Source organism: Zingiber officinale, chromosome 3A (assembly GCF_018446385.1).
Source record: "Zingiber officinale cultivar Zhangliang chromosome 3A, Zo_v1.1, whole genome shotgun sequence".
Lineage (NCBI taxonomy): Eukaryota > Viridiplantae > Streptophyta > Magnoliopsida > Zingiberales > Zingiberaceae > Zingiber > Zingiber officinale.
The window spans coordinates 160,714,131-160,727,979 of NC_055990.1; the positions used below are offsets into that span (position 1 = coordinate 160,714,131).

At 34.2% G+C, this 13,849-nt stretch overlaps 1 protein-coding gene across 1 annotated transcript in view; it reads right to left on the reverse strand.

Annotated features, from left to right (window-relative positions):
* Nucleotides 1–68: 68 nt before the first annotated feature.
* Nucleotides 69–13,849, reverse strand: part of LOC122053128 (protein RFT1 homolog) — a 32,801-nt gene continuing 19,020 nt past the window's right edge. The window contains exons 7-17 of the mRNA XM_042615020.1: nt 12,371–12,489; nt 12,119–12,279; nt 11,923–11,997; nt 10,516–10,517; nt 3,973–4,042; nt 3,087–3,224; nt 2,040–2,195; nt 966–1,018; nt 696–874; nt 471–582; nt 69–399 (exon numbers count right to left, since the gene is read on the reverse strand). Coding sequence (XP_042470954.1) covers nt 522–582; nt 696–874; nt 966–1,018; nt 2,040–2,195; nt 3,087–3,224; nt 3,973–4,042; nt 10,516–10,517; nt 11,923–11,997; nt 12,119–12,279; nt 12,371–12,489 — 1,014 coding nt within the window. The 3' untranslated portion in view covers nt 69–399; nt 471–521. The remainder of the gene's footprint in view (nt 400–470; nt 583–695; nt 875–965; nt 1,019–2,039; nt 2,196–3,086; nt 3,225–3,972; nt 4,043–10,515; nt 10,518–11,922; nt 11,998–12,118; nt 12,280–12,370; nt 12,490–13,849) is intronic.

Sequence of the window (13,849 nt, forward strand, 5' to 3'; positions counted from 1 at the left end):
ATGTTCTAATTTTGAATCCTCACCTGTCAAAATCTATATTGAATGAATGCTGAAATTGACAAGACAACTAAGATATAGGCGTTGAATTTAAAATCTGAAAATTATAGACAAGACTGCCTTCAATATACAACAATAAATAGTAACTTCTCTTCCTAAAGATATCTGGCACTATGTGACACGAGAGAACATTACTGCAAGATATCAGAAATTTATCCCTCACCAGCCATATGAAGAAAACTCGGAAAGTCTGCCATTACTCTCGTTTTCTATTATTTGTCCAAGTACAAACACAACTTTACCGTGAAACTCCAAAGATCAAATGAACCTGTTGCGTTGGATCACATAGCCGATGTGATCTTACGAAGACAATCAGGAGAATCATGTCATTCATTGATAAGACTGCAAATGTAGAGTCTAACAGTTAGTATCTCATTCAAATAGAAATAAGAAGAAAGAAAACATGTACCCACATCGAAGCTACTTGAAGCAATAACCGGCAGAGCCAACATCATCTGTTTCTTTCAGTCAATATGCTTATGCATACCTATGATTTTCTTGATAAACTGCTTCTCGCGCCTATAACTGTTCCATCGATAATATTATGTATCATTCAATTACTCAAGTAGCACCACAGAAAGATGTGGTTTCTTTCAAGATCCACAGAAGGCATAAAAGGAGAAGGGGAAAACACGTACATGACTTTAGATGATATGCAGAAACATGTGAAACCAACAGCTAGGTGTGCAGGAAGAGTCTGCCAAAAGTTCTCCTTATCCAAGAGCACTCTCTCAGATACGAGTGTTATTATGCATGAAAGAAGTAAAATTTCCCATCCAGAAGGCAAGCACCGTGAAAGGGAGAATGAAGGCGAAACCTGTTCAATAAGTTACAAACGTGCATTTAATTGAAAACAAAAATTCTTACAAAAATAATGTCAGGCCAACATTTTAAAAGATCCCACAAACCTGGAAATAGTTGTTGATAAATACTAAAGAGTATATTATCCTTGAAAACATATCTTAGTGATGGTTAAGGGAAAAAAATTAATCCAGTTAATCCAAATGCACAAAGCAGTTCAATATTTTTATAGGACTAATTGGAATTAGTTGGATATTTGCTTAACATTTCATGAGTATAATGACTGAATTCCTGCATATACTTTGCAAATACAAAAAAAAATGAAAGATAACATCTTTTAGATAACATCGCTATAATGTTAGAAGCATCTTGTTACAGATCAGTCTATCCACATGATTTCACCACACTTAATAAGAAACTTATGGCTTAGGCAATATCTGCCTGGTAAAAAGAACTTGCCAGGGGATTCCTGTAGTAATGTACAAGGTTCTCAATAGCTAGTAAACTACAAAACTGAATTTTATAACTGCTACAGAATTAGAGAGGAACCTTTCTCACGCTAAGGCAATGCTGCATTATCAATCCTCTCACATCCCCCATTGGTCAAGCACCCTTTAAGTAAAACTGGCTCATTTGAGCAGTAAAAGCCTATATTCGTCTGTGCTGCCATGCAGTGCACCAGATTGCAATTTGAGCAGTATTATCTATATATATTAGTTACCATATTTGTATATATTAGTTACTATATATGCATATAATAATTACCATATTATTGGTATAAATTAGTTAATATATATGTATTAATTAGGCTAATTTGTAAATTAGCCTAATTATAGTTTCCTAATATGGTTCCTAGTTTGTATATAAATATGTCTTACTCTTCAATAAGAAATATAATCTTTTATCTCTAATTACAAGCAGAATATCCTTTTTCTAAGTCAGAACAAAAGTTTAAACTATGATCTCGGAGGGTATTCCTTCGCTCTTAAAAAACATCAGCATGGACTGCAATTGAAATTTACATGCATCATCTCCTAAACGAAAGTGGTATAGTACTGTTCAAAAAGGAACATTAACACATAATACGTAGCAACCTTTTGTCCATTTTACATTTGAATAAAAAGTAATGCATCCAAGTGAGCAAACTGTCATTGATGGAGGAAATTCGTTATGAAGGATACTTAATGAATTAGCAGCAATTAAGCCAATTGCTCCAGCAGATCGAACCATGATGATGTTTAGTGCTACATAAATACCAGAGAATACAAACATTAGATTGTTTGACTTCTGAATTTGTCTCTCATTAGCAATCGCATGAAGAAAAGCTTCCGATGTTCCTACAATATGAAAACTATAACCGTCAGCAAAATCAAGACTTAAGATACGAGTCTTAACAATATTTCATATACAGGTTACAAAATGTTGAAAGGTAAATAAAACCTTAGGTTGTGATGCTAGTACAAACTTTTGGTTAACGGTCAAGAAAAAGCACAGAAAAAAAAAAATTTTGAAACTTGAGCTGAGACATCTCTTAATAAATGCTCAATGAAGCTCACTGATGACAAAATTTAAGCAACCTTGTTATGTGCCACTGGTTTAACAAGAATTTGCATGTTTATAGTGCTTATAATTGACTTTCCAGATGTGATGATTCTTGTTGAACAAAAGCAATAGTTGTTGAACAATAATTATGGACTGTCTATCCTTGTGTGTTAATAAATATATGCTATGTGCAAATGATCATACTTTGTACTACTGGGTTCTAGAAAAAGACAAAAGAAAAGGAGTGAAAGGAATGCAAAACATTAAAGAAAAAAGTGCATAGCCACTTCATAATTAAAATAACTTAAAATTTCTATCGAAATTTGTTTATTTCAACAAGTACAATGAAGTATCAAACTAAATAAAGATGTAAATATATAACAGTCAACTCGCTAGTGTTAGGACTGTAATAGTCCCCGGTAAGTTTTGCATGTTATGATAGAGTTCCATCCAAGTGTTTAAGTTTAAATCCTTAAATATTTGTAATAGTTTCCTGTATGCATGAGAGACCTTCATCTTTCATGCTTTTGAGCTGGCAACATTTTTCTTTTTTGTTAAGTTCAGTTAAATTAGCTATCTGAGTTATGAAGAGCATAAGCGCAAGAAGTCAACGACATATAATATCACAGTCATCAGAATGTAGGAAGTGGAAACAATTTCATTTGTGTAATAAATGAATTACCAACCATTCATAGCTAAGGTAACAACATAAAGGAAATAATAACGGAGAGCAGCTGGTGCTTCTCCATCACTCCATTTGCTCCCATAGAGAAGTCTTATCAGAGTAAATGAATAGCTTGGACCAAATGCCATCACCAAAAGGCCTGCAACCATTAATAGAAAAACAAAATCGGCAGATAAGCACTACTAAGATCCAACTTAGCAGCTAAATTTGTAGTGTGGGAAAATTGAAGCACTTGACATGCAATAGATGCTAAGAGTTCGTAAAGTATGAGGATTGAGGAAGATTATATTAGCGTCCACTCTACTGTACAACAAGTGTTGTACGAAATAGGCATTCTAATTTTCAAAAAGCTTAAGTGTTGTCTTTGGAATCACTTTATGGTAAGCATTCATTTGATATTTGGACATGAAAAATGTGGTCCTTAAGCACATGGTAGAGATAAATTCACTTATTTGGATGGTTCATTTTTACAATTTCTCCTACAAATAAGGTTTCTGATTTTTTCTAAGACATTCAGAAAGGTTCATTCAATATCAACATTTTCAGCACTAGTATGGATGATGGCATCCACCTTAAGCTTACAAGTTGACAAAATTATATGTTCCTACGGTCTTATATTGAATTCTTAATATTCCTTTATTTTACCTGGAAGATGAAAAAAGAATTTGATGCAAATACTAACATCAATCAGGTTAGCCTCGACTCCAGGAAGTGACAAGTTTTCCTCATTCAAAATAATAACTGCTTTAATTTGATTTTCTAAGGAAAGGAAATTATCAACAAAAATTGGTCACAAACAGCATCAAATAAGCGTTAAACAATTAAATCCCAATACTAATCGGAGACTAGAATTCACAAAAAGTAGCTGCAAATGAACTAGACCATACCAATCAACATAACAAGCTTGAGAGCTTCCATCAGGGAATTTCCTAACCTGACAATCCTTTGAGATGACTCCTGTTAGTAAGGAAAGATATCTTACTGATAAAAATATAATCTTCTAATACAAAATTTAAATTCCTAAAAGTGCATAGAGACAATTAGATGATATGTAAATCAATTCTCTAAAAGTAGCACATTTGTAAATAGTGAAGTATGGATATAATCAATAGCATGGTTTGAAATTTCATATCATGTTGGGAAGGACAGTATTGACAAATTAACAAATTCAAATACATATCAGCATGGACAATTGCTTTGTGTTGATCATACCCAATGAGTATCATACCATATCCACATTCAGCATGCATCAAAATGCATTCAAGTAATATCTAGTATTTTTTTTTCAGCATGTTTATTCAAAATTGTTTGCATTAAAAATGAATTGTACTAGTGAAGGATGAGGAAATGAAGAAGCCATGGAAGAGCTATTTTTATTAATTTTTTAATGAAGATTTAGATGACTAACTTAACTTAGGTAATTTAAGCAAATAAGAGAAGTATTGAAATTTAAATTTTTATTAAAAAAATTCAAACTTCAAAAGTATTACATGAAAAAGTGATTGTGCTCGTTAAAAGAGAATTATCCAATACGACCGTGTTAAGCTGAATTAATATTAAGACACAATTATTAGAATAGATTTTATAAGATACTCTGCAATACAAACAGCTTCATCCCAAAATTTACACGGAACGAATGCATGATAGAGAAGAGCTAAGGCAGTTTCAACTATATGTCTATGTTTTCTCTCAGTAAAGAGTGTTAAGATAGGAGGCTCGATCAACAATTCCATAAATTTATTATTTTCATCTTTCCCTCTTTCTGTCCAATTACTTTTCTAACATGGTATCAGAGTCATAGCTCTTCTTCCTTCGCTGCATGCAACATCACCAACAATTAATCTCCTCTCTGTTTCTTTTTCTCAACATCCATCCCCTTTCCTTGCAGCCCTTCATCTCTGCACGGACATCAATCACTGCTCTCAAACTCGAGTGTGATCATCTTATCTTGGAATGGCTCAAATTTTGCTGTTGCAGTTTCCTTCACTTCTGAAAACTACTGTTTATAGTTCTTCCGTCGTCAGCAATGTTCAACAGGTTGGTGGAGTTGGTGCAGTTTTCCTTTTGAATTTTTCTCACCACATTATAACAGTCTCTATTTCTGATTTTTTTTTTCCCTCTTCTTTTCTTTCTTTTCCAGCAAGCAAAAAGGAAAAAAAAACTTTAGCCTTTGTTCTTTTTTGCTCTGCCTGGCTCTTCCTTTCTTCTCTCCTTTTCCTTTTGCTTTTATCTTCTCTCCTTTTCTTTTTCCCTTTTGCTTTTATTTTCGATATCAGATATTCGAAGATGTCAAATCTATCTCCAAGTTATTGGACATATTGGTATTCAATGTCCTAAAAGATTCGACACAACTTTCATCGGTGGTCCTTCAACTTTAAGACAATCAACTGTTTCATGTACTTATCCTAAAGTGCTATTGTCTATACCTATTCTTGGTAAACCACCAGAGTTTTTTATCTACTAAATCGTATATTGACACTGCAGCAACTCATCATGTCACATCACACTATAATATCCTTCCAAAAGTATTGTCGTACTATGGTTCAAATACGGTGCAAGCAGACAATGACTTAGGTTTACAAATTACTAATCTTGGAAAGACATACATTCATTTATCCAATCATACTTTTCACATGGGCAACATCTTTCATGTTCCATCTATTTCATAAAATTTGCTCTCCACACATCAGTTTTATCTTGATAACAATGTCTTTTTTAATTTCATCATAACTATTATCTTATAAAAGACAAAAGAATAAATACAACCGTATTTAATGATGGAATCAAAAATGTCCTCTACTTCAAAGTTCTTCAATTAAAGCTTTTATTGATGAACACAGAAATAAACCAACTTAGCATGCCCGACTTGGTCATCCTTCCCTTCATATTGTATAGTCAATCATAAATAAGTACGATTTACCTACTTCCTTTACTTTCTCTACATCTTGTTCATGTAAGGTTTGCATAGAATCTGAAAGTCATAAATTACATTTCTCTTCATCCGACCGTGTTTCTAATTTTCCACTTGAAATAATTCATTCAAATATTTGGCGCCCTACAACTAATCTAATTGAAGTTTCCTATATTATGTTACCTTCATTGATCATTTTAGTAAATATACTTAGCTCTATTGTGATTTTCAAAAACAAGTTGAACGATATTTTAATTGCAAAATACTTTCTCTTCATTCTGATTTGAGAGGCAAATATCAAGCGCTTCATCATCATCTTGTCTCTTGTTGAATTATTCATCGAGTCTCTTACCCTCACATTCCAGAGCAAAATGCCTTAGCTCTTTTCCATCATGCATCAGTTCTACGTAAATTTTGGGATGAAGCCTACCCCATTACTCAATCACAAGTGTCCTTTGGAAAAACTACACTTTTCTTCAAATTTTTAGTTGTACATGTTATCCGTAGTTACGCTCCTATTCTAAACGCAAACTTGATTATCGTTCATCAGTATGTATTTTTCTTGGTTATAGTAATATGCATCATGGGTATCGTTGCTTACATATACCAACTAGACGGTTATATAATTCATGACATGTTACTTTTGATGAGTCTCTATTTCTTTTTTCAGCAGATTTTTCAATCTCTCCTCTAGATACAAGTGGCACATTTCTTTTAGCACCTAATATTGTACCAAATCTAAGACATCTGATTTGTTCAACTAGAAAAGATATTAAATCAGAAGTGATGACATCTTAGGTCCTACTCCAGAGCCCTATAATAATTCCCCTATACCATCCGAATCACCTCAAGTAGCGACTCCAACAAGAGCAAGATGCAACTCAGAAGCCTCACTAGTCAAAGATAATATGTTTTCCATTTCTGGATCCTCAGATAATGCAATTCCGTCGATCTACTTCATCATTGCCATTAACAAGTGACTCGGATGATGATGCTCCTTGTCGCATGGTTCCCTTAAGTGACATTTATGCATGATGTCCACCAATGGCAACCCAATATCCTCTTCCACGAGCTCTAGTAGCCTCTTCAAAATATGTTGAACCAACTTGTTTTTCACAAGCAAACAAGGATCCAAATTGGCGTAGTGCAATGACTACAGAATTTGATACACTTCTTCGTAATAGAATATGGAGTCTAGTTCCTCGCACTCCCTCTATGAATGTTGTGGACTCTAAACAGGTCTTCCGTCTTAAGCATCGAGCTGATGGTTCTCTTGAACGGTACAAAGCTCGACTTGTAGCCAAAGAATTTAGTAAACAACTAGATATTGACTTCAATGACACCTTTAGCCTAGTCATCAAAATTACATCTGTCAGATTATTGTTATCAATAGTTGTTAGTTCTAATTGACCTATACAACAATTAGATGTTTCGAATGCATTTCTTCATAGTCATCTTGACGAAATTGTATTTATTGAGCAACTACCTCGGTTTATTCATCCACAATTTTCATCTCATATTTGTCAACTAGAGAAATCTTTATATGATTTTTGATAAGCTCCTCGTGCATGGTTTTATAGGTTATCTAATTGGTTATGATCCGGATATGAAAGGGGCAGAGAAGAAATTAGGAGGAAAGTGGAGGGCATTTTGGGTAATTGGACGTTTAGGTTCTTTTTCTTGGTGATGAAGGCAAGCAGGAGGGGGGTTTTTTCTCGTGGTTGAGGAGGCCGCCGCCAGCGGAGATGAAGGGAGGTCTTCTTCCTCCCCATCGGGCACTGTTCGTCGGGGCCATCGCCGGCCGCCATCGCCTAGCCTCTTCTCCTCCTCCTCGCGTTGCCGGCTTTCGTTTTCTCTCGCCTGTAGAGATCTTCGGCCGCTGCTTCCCATCTCACGCACAACCCCCATGTGACGTCGTCTCCGCCGCCGGCGGACCTCCTGTCGCCATCTCCACACGCTACAGCCACTTCCGGTGGACACTGTAGTTAGCAGGCGTCACCGACTTCGAGTCCAGCGGGCGAAGCCGCCTCAGGCAGACGCCAAGGCTTCCTTCAGAGGCTTCCAGCGCCTCCCGCCGCCCGTGCCGTCAGCACCTCCGGGCAGTCGTTGTCGCCCACCGAGTAGTTGTCATTCGAGTGCTAAGGTATCGTATTATGCTTATATTTCGGCCTGCGAGCCGAGAGAGTGCCCGGCCTTCGTGCCGTTGTTGTATCCCGGTCTGTGAGCCGGTAGAGTGTTCGGCCTTAGTGCCGTTGTTGCATTCCGGCCTGTGGGCTGAGGTTGTAGTCGGACAGTGCATCATCCTACTGATCCATATCGCGTCCGGCTCCGAGCTATTGGAGCTAGCTACTCATCAGGCAGACATTTATCTACTATTCAGAGCCGCGACGACTCGATCGGCACCACGACCAGCTCACTCATCCATCCGAGGGCGCCCCCCTGGGCCAGGGTACGTTCTCGTACTCGGTATCTGTTTATTTTACTACTATTCTGTTATTATCTGGTTACTCATACATTTGTGAGATTCGCCTCGAGTACCGAGGTACCAGAGACCGGGGGAACCCGGTCGCTAGATATAGGTACAGTTGACCGGAGGAGGACTTCAGACGACTTGGTCAACGCAGCGGACAGATCATCAACCGGGTCATGGGGATGCGGTCAACCTTCCAGACACGTCACACCGGCAGGTTCGTTTTCTTAGCTTCCAGACAGGATCAGGTTACATACTTAAGTATTTTCTGGATCAAAGACAGACTCTTCTCTATTGTACAAATATAATGATGGATCTGATATTTTTCTTATTTAGGTGGAAGATATTTTAATATCAATGATCACAAGGATAGCACAACTATATTAAGTCATTTCAATCAAAAATTTTCTATTCAAGATTTAGGTAATGCTCGTTTCTTCCTTGGTATTGAACTTATCCCACATGATAAAGGATGTCTCCTCACTCAAAACAAATATATTGGGCTTCTTCATAGGGCTAAAATGGATGGAGCACGTTCGGTCTCCACACCAATTGCTCTAAACAATTTTTCTGTATCTTCATCCTCTCCTGCTATGTCTGATCCCCAAATATATCGAAGCATTATTGAAGCTTTATAATATGTCACTATCACGCAACCTGATATTACTTTTACAGTAAATCGTGTTTGTCAGTTCATGCATACTCCTACTCAACAAAATTAGGAAGGTGCGAAGAATACTTCGTTATCTCAAAGATGGATATGCAATATTTATGCGACAAAACCTTATCTCATGGCATTCGAAAAAGTAAAACCTACAATATGTCATTCAAGACTGAGGCTAAATATAAAGTTATAACCAATACAACGTCTGAAATTATTTGACTTCAATCACTTCTTTCTGAACTTGCGTACAAAGTTGTACTAAAAATTTAGTGTGACAATATTGGAGTCGTATATTTTACAGCAAATTCAATCTTTAATACATGTACAAAATATATGGAAATTGATTTTCATTTTGTTCGAAAACGTATGACAACTCAACAATTATCTCTTAGATTTGTGTAGAAGAACAAATTATTGATATCTTCACCAAGTCATAGCTCTTTCTAATAGAAGTATGGAATCATCTAGGGCAATAAGGTATTGAATGACTTATCAAATTATTAAACTTGATATTAAAAACGAAAAAAAAAATATCAGATTAGCAGAGGATAAGAACTTTTGTCCCCTATAAAAACAAAAGAGATCTACAAAATTGTATGAATTATAGGGTTATTAAGCTAATGAGTTATACTTTAAAATTTTGGGAAAGAGTGATCGAAAACAAATTAAAGAAGAAGACCAAGGAGACTAACAATCAATTTAGATTCAAGCATGAAAGGTCAACAATAAAAGTTATATATTCCCAGGCAACTAATAGAAAAGTATCAAAAAAAAAAACAATTGGAAGTATCGAGAAAATAAACAAAACTTACATATGATATTCATTGATTTAGGAAAAACTTAGGGTAGAGTTTCAAGAAAGATAATGCAGAGAACTATAGAAAAGAAAGATTTTAGCATAACATATATTGAAAATGAGGATGCAATGACAAAAGTCAAGACTCCAGACACATCAACCGAAGCATTTTTTATAAAGATAAGGTTTCACCAAAGATCAACTCTAAATTTATATATTTTTATACATTATAAACTCATTAGATTCATCCAAGATGAATTACCAAGGTGCATATTGTTTGTGGTTGAAATTGTTTTGTTTGGTGAGCCACGTGGAGTAAATGTTAAGCTCGAATCATAACAAAAAGCACTAGAAGTAAAAGAGGCTTAGTAGAGTAAAGAGTGAATATATAGAATTTATATTTAATAATATTAGACGTAGCAAGGAAATGGCTAGGATAAGAAATAATGAGTTAAATAAAATTGAGAACTTTAAGTATCTAGGATTGCTTTACAAAAGGATAGAGGAGTCGACATGAAGTTTAACATTAAATACAAGCAAGATGGTTGAAATGGAGAAATGTGTTAGGTGTTCATTGTGATTATAAGACACCTCCAAAACTTAATAGTTAAAAAAAAATAACGATTATGTAATATGAAGTTTAATATTAAACTATGAAGTGAGCACACTGGCAGATGATGAGAGTCACAAAAATGAGAATGTTAAAGTAGATGTTTGAACATACGAAATGGACAAAATAAAAAATGAGAACATTAGATGAGAAAATTGTGATATAAACATATACATAGGCAATCAATAAATGCTCCAATTAGATGATATACGACCATAATAAATACAGACATTAATCAAGAAAGAGAAAAATCAAAGAAGACTTGCTTAGCAACAATAAAATAGAGTAAAATTCTTTTAAATATAAATGAGGATTTAGTAGCGCGGATAGAATCTAATGGCGTAGGAGGTTTTATATAGCTGACATCACTTAATGGGATAAAGGTTTGATGGTTGTTGTGTATTCAAAATTGTTAAAGGCATATTTGAAGGTAAACAAGAGTGGATGAGGAATATAGGATTAAAACTTATTAGAGTTTATTTTGGAATCATGACAAAGTGTTAACACAACACAATATACAAATTATATTATTATAGTCATAAAGTAGCTCCAATACAGTATGAGATTTTAAACTTTGGTCAATAGCGACTAAAATATTACAGAAGCAGCAAAAAAAAACCTTGAGAATTGTCTATGTGACAGGAAGAAAGCTATGGAAGCCAAGGTTGGCAACAAGACCACCTAAAATTTTCATCTTACCGCAAAAAACTAACAAGCTAGCGAGATAGAAACAATTATGGGAGCAAACTAAGTTATTTGTAAAAATCATTAACATAATAGTGATAAATTATAGTTGTGCAACAAACCAATATGTGCTCCAGATCTTTAGCACATCTTCATTATCAATGATATAAAATCGAAACTGACACTTTAATATCAATCATATGCAGTTCATGCATTTCTGAGTTGTCTTGCTGGCAGAGGCAAGGATAATGGATAATGTCATCAACTCTACTGCCCAATATAAGTGAATGAAAACAAAAAAGAATTAAAACTTGGAGGTATCAAATTATATGATCTTATACCATCTTTGGTTAGAGAAGCAAATAGTAGATGCTATAGTAGTATTAAATTAAATCCAAAGGACTGAACATGCACAATATGGAACTCCCATCAAAATGGGATTTAATGATCAAATATATGTAATTTCCTAAGGTTATTTCCAGAACACAAGGCCCTAAGAACCAAGGATCCATTCCAATAGAGAACTCTCAACTGGAAAAATTGATGAGGCACCAAGGAACCAACGGACAGTGAATAATATGATTTTTTGTTATATAAATCTAGATCATAGATAATCCCAATATAATGGGAAAAATGGTCATTGATGAGGTACTCCAGAGAAAAAAAAAATACAGTGACAATTTCAGTTTTGAAAATGCTGACCTGATGCCATCTTGGCAAATGTAGAAAAGGAGCTCTCCTCAAAAGGTAAAAATATCATTCGCACAACTAGACTTCCTGCATTATAGTTATGTTTAAAGGCAGCTTATATACTGATCTCAAATATTCAATAAAACTGCAATGGGTACTAGAGCTGCTTGTCAAGGAACTTAGTTGTTTTTATCAAGTAGATGAGTACCTAATTTATCAACTAGCCCATAAACAGCTTGGTTATATGGTGTATCCAACCATACTAGTACCATCTTTTCCCCTTCTTGTAGAATCAACTTTTGAAAAGATTGCCCAGTGAACAATAAGCACATCTTCAGAAGATATTTGTCAAAGTAAAAGTTTGAAATTCTGACAACATTTCATGTTAAGATTCAACAATTATTATATTTGAACAGACAATAATTATCAATAATAGAACTTGCAAATGAAAATGTCAAACCTAAAGGGAAAAAGATCAGAATATCTAACAGTGCGGGAGAGCAGAAAATAAGCCCAGTAGCCCAACAACAAGCAGGAACCATAGGAAGCTTGAGATAAAGCAAATACAATCCCCTTTTCCTGCAAGCATTAGCAAGAGCTTTCTTAGAAAGTAAGGTGCATCAATGAGAAATAGCTATAAGGTACTTATCCTAAAATTGGTGCCAAGTCAACAATGAAAAATACCATTTGAATATGATAACTTCAAAGAAGAGGAAGAGAAACAAAAAAAATAGAAACATAAAATGGAAAATAGTGTAGGACCGAATCAGTTAAAAGGGGGTTAATAGATGGTTAACTTTTCTCATGATTTTTTGCAAGGCTCAAAACTTAAATATAATTGTCAAATTCAAGTATGCATGTGTCATCAAAATATGAAAGTCAATATAGATGTAGCTGAAATAAATAAGAAATAGACATAATGCTAACACAATAATATAATGAGGTTTCGAGACCCTGCTTCTACTCAGTCAATAATGCGCCAAGTGTGTAACTGTCAATTTTTTACTAAGTTCTATAAATAAGGCAATGTAGTAAGCCTCTACAAATCGAGTATGATACCTCACAAACTAAAAATCTTGACCAAATCAATGGGACTTCACTCAAAGATAAGACCTCTAAAGCTAGAGAACTCTTTATAATGCACAAACCAACATGGAAATGAAATAGAAGACTCAACAAGAATCACAAGATAAGCATGAGAGGTTAAACAACTCGTCACAATCTCCCTAAGAGATGAAATGAAGCAAGCGAAAAGGAACACAGTTATTGATAGAGCTTGAATAAATGAATTGAAGCATTGATCTTGATGTAAGCTCTCAGATATAATTTGAGAACTTGATAGCAAGAAGCACAACCAGAACCACTCTTCAAATAGTAACATTTTATTCCTCAACTAGCCTTCCAGTCAATTAGCACTCCAATGCAGTCTGGCAGAACCTTCGGTTAGTTTATAGCAAGGTTTAAAATTTCGACCCGTGCCGAGGTTTCGGTCTCAGACCGGAACGATACGGTTTCGGTATCGTATCGTACCGTGCCGATATAGTTTCGGTATTTTTTTATTTATCTATAGTAATTATAAGATAAATATATTTATGGTGTATATAAAAATAAATTGTATATTGATTTATTATAAGTTCTCAATTATTGAATAATTTAATATTGTTAGAAAAAATAATTTAAAATAGTTTTATTTAAATAGAATTGATATATCAATAATTTAAATTAAAATGGAAGTATCTATTATAATAATAATAATAATAAATATATAAATTAATACAAGATATTACTTTATATTAATAATAATTATATAAATTAATGATTTATTCATTTAATTAATTATTAATTAAATAATATATATTTTAAATAGCAAAAAAATATCAAGTAAAAAAATTTTAAAAAATATCAGAATATAAATATATTTATTAGAATTCTTTTTAAA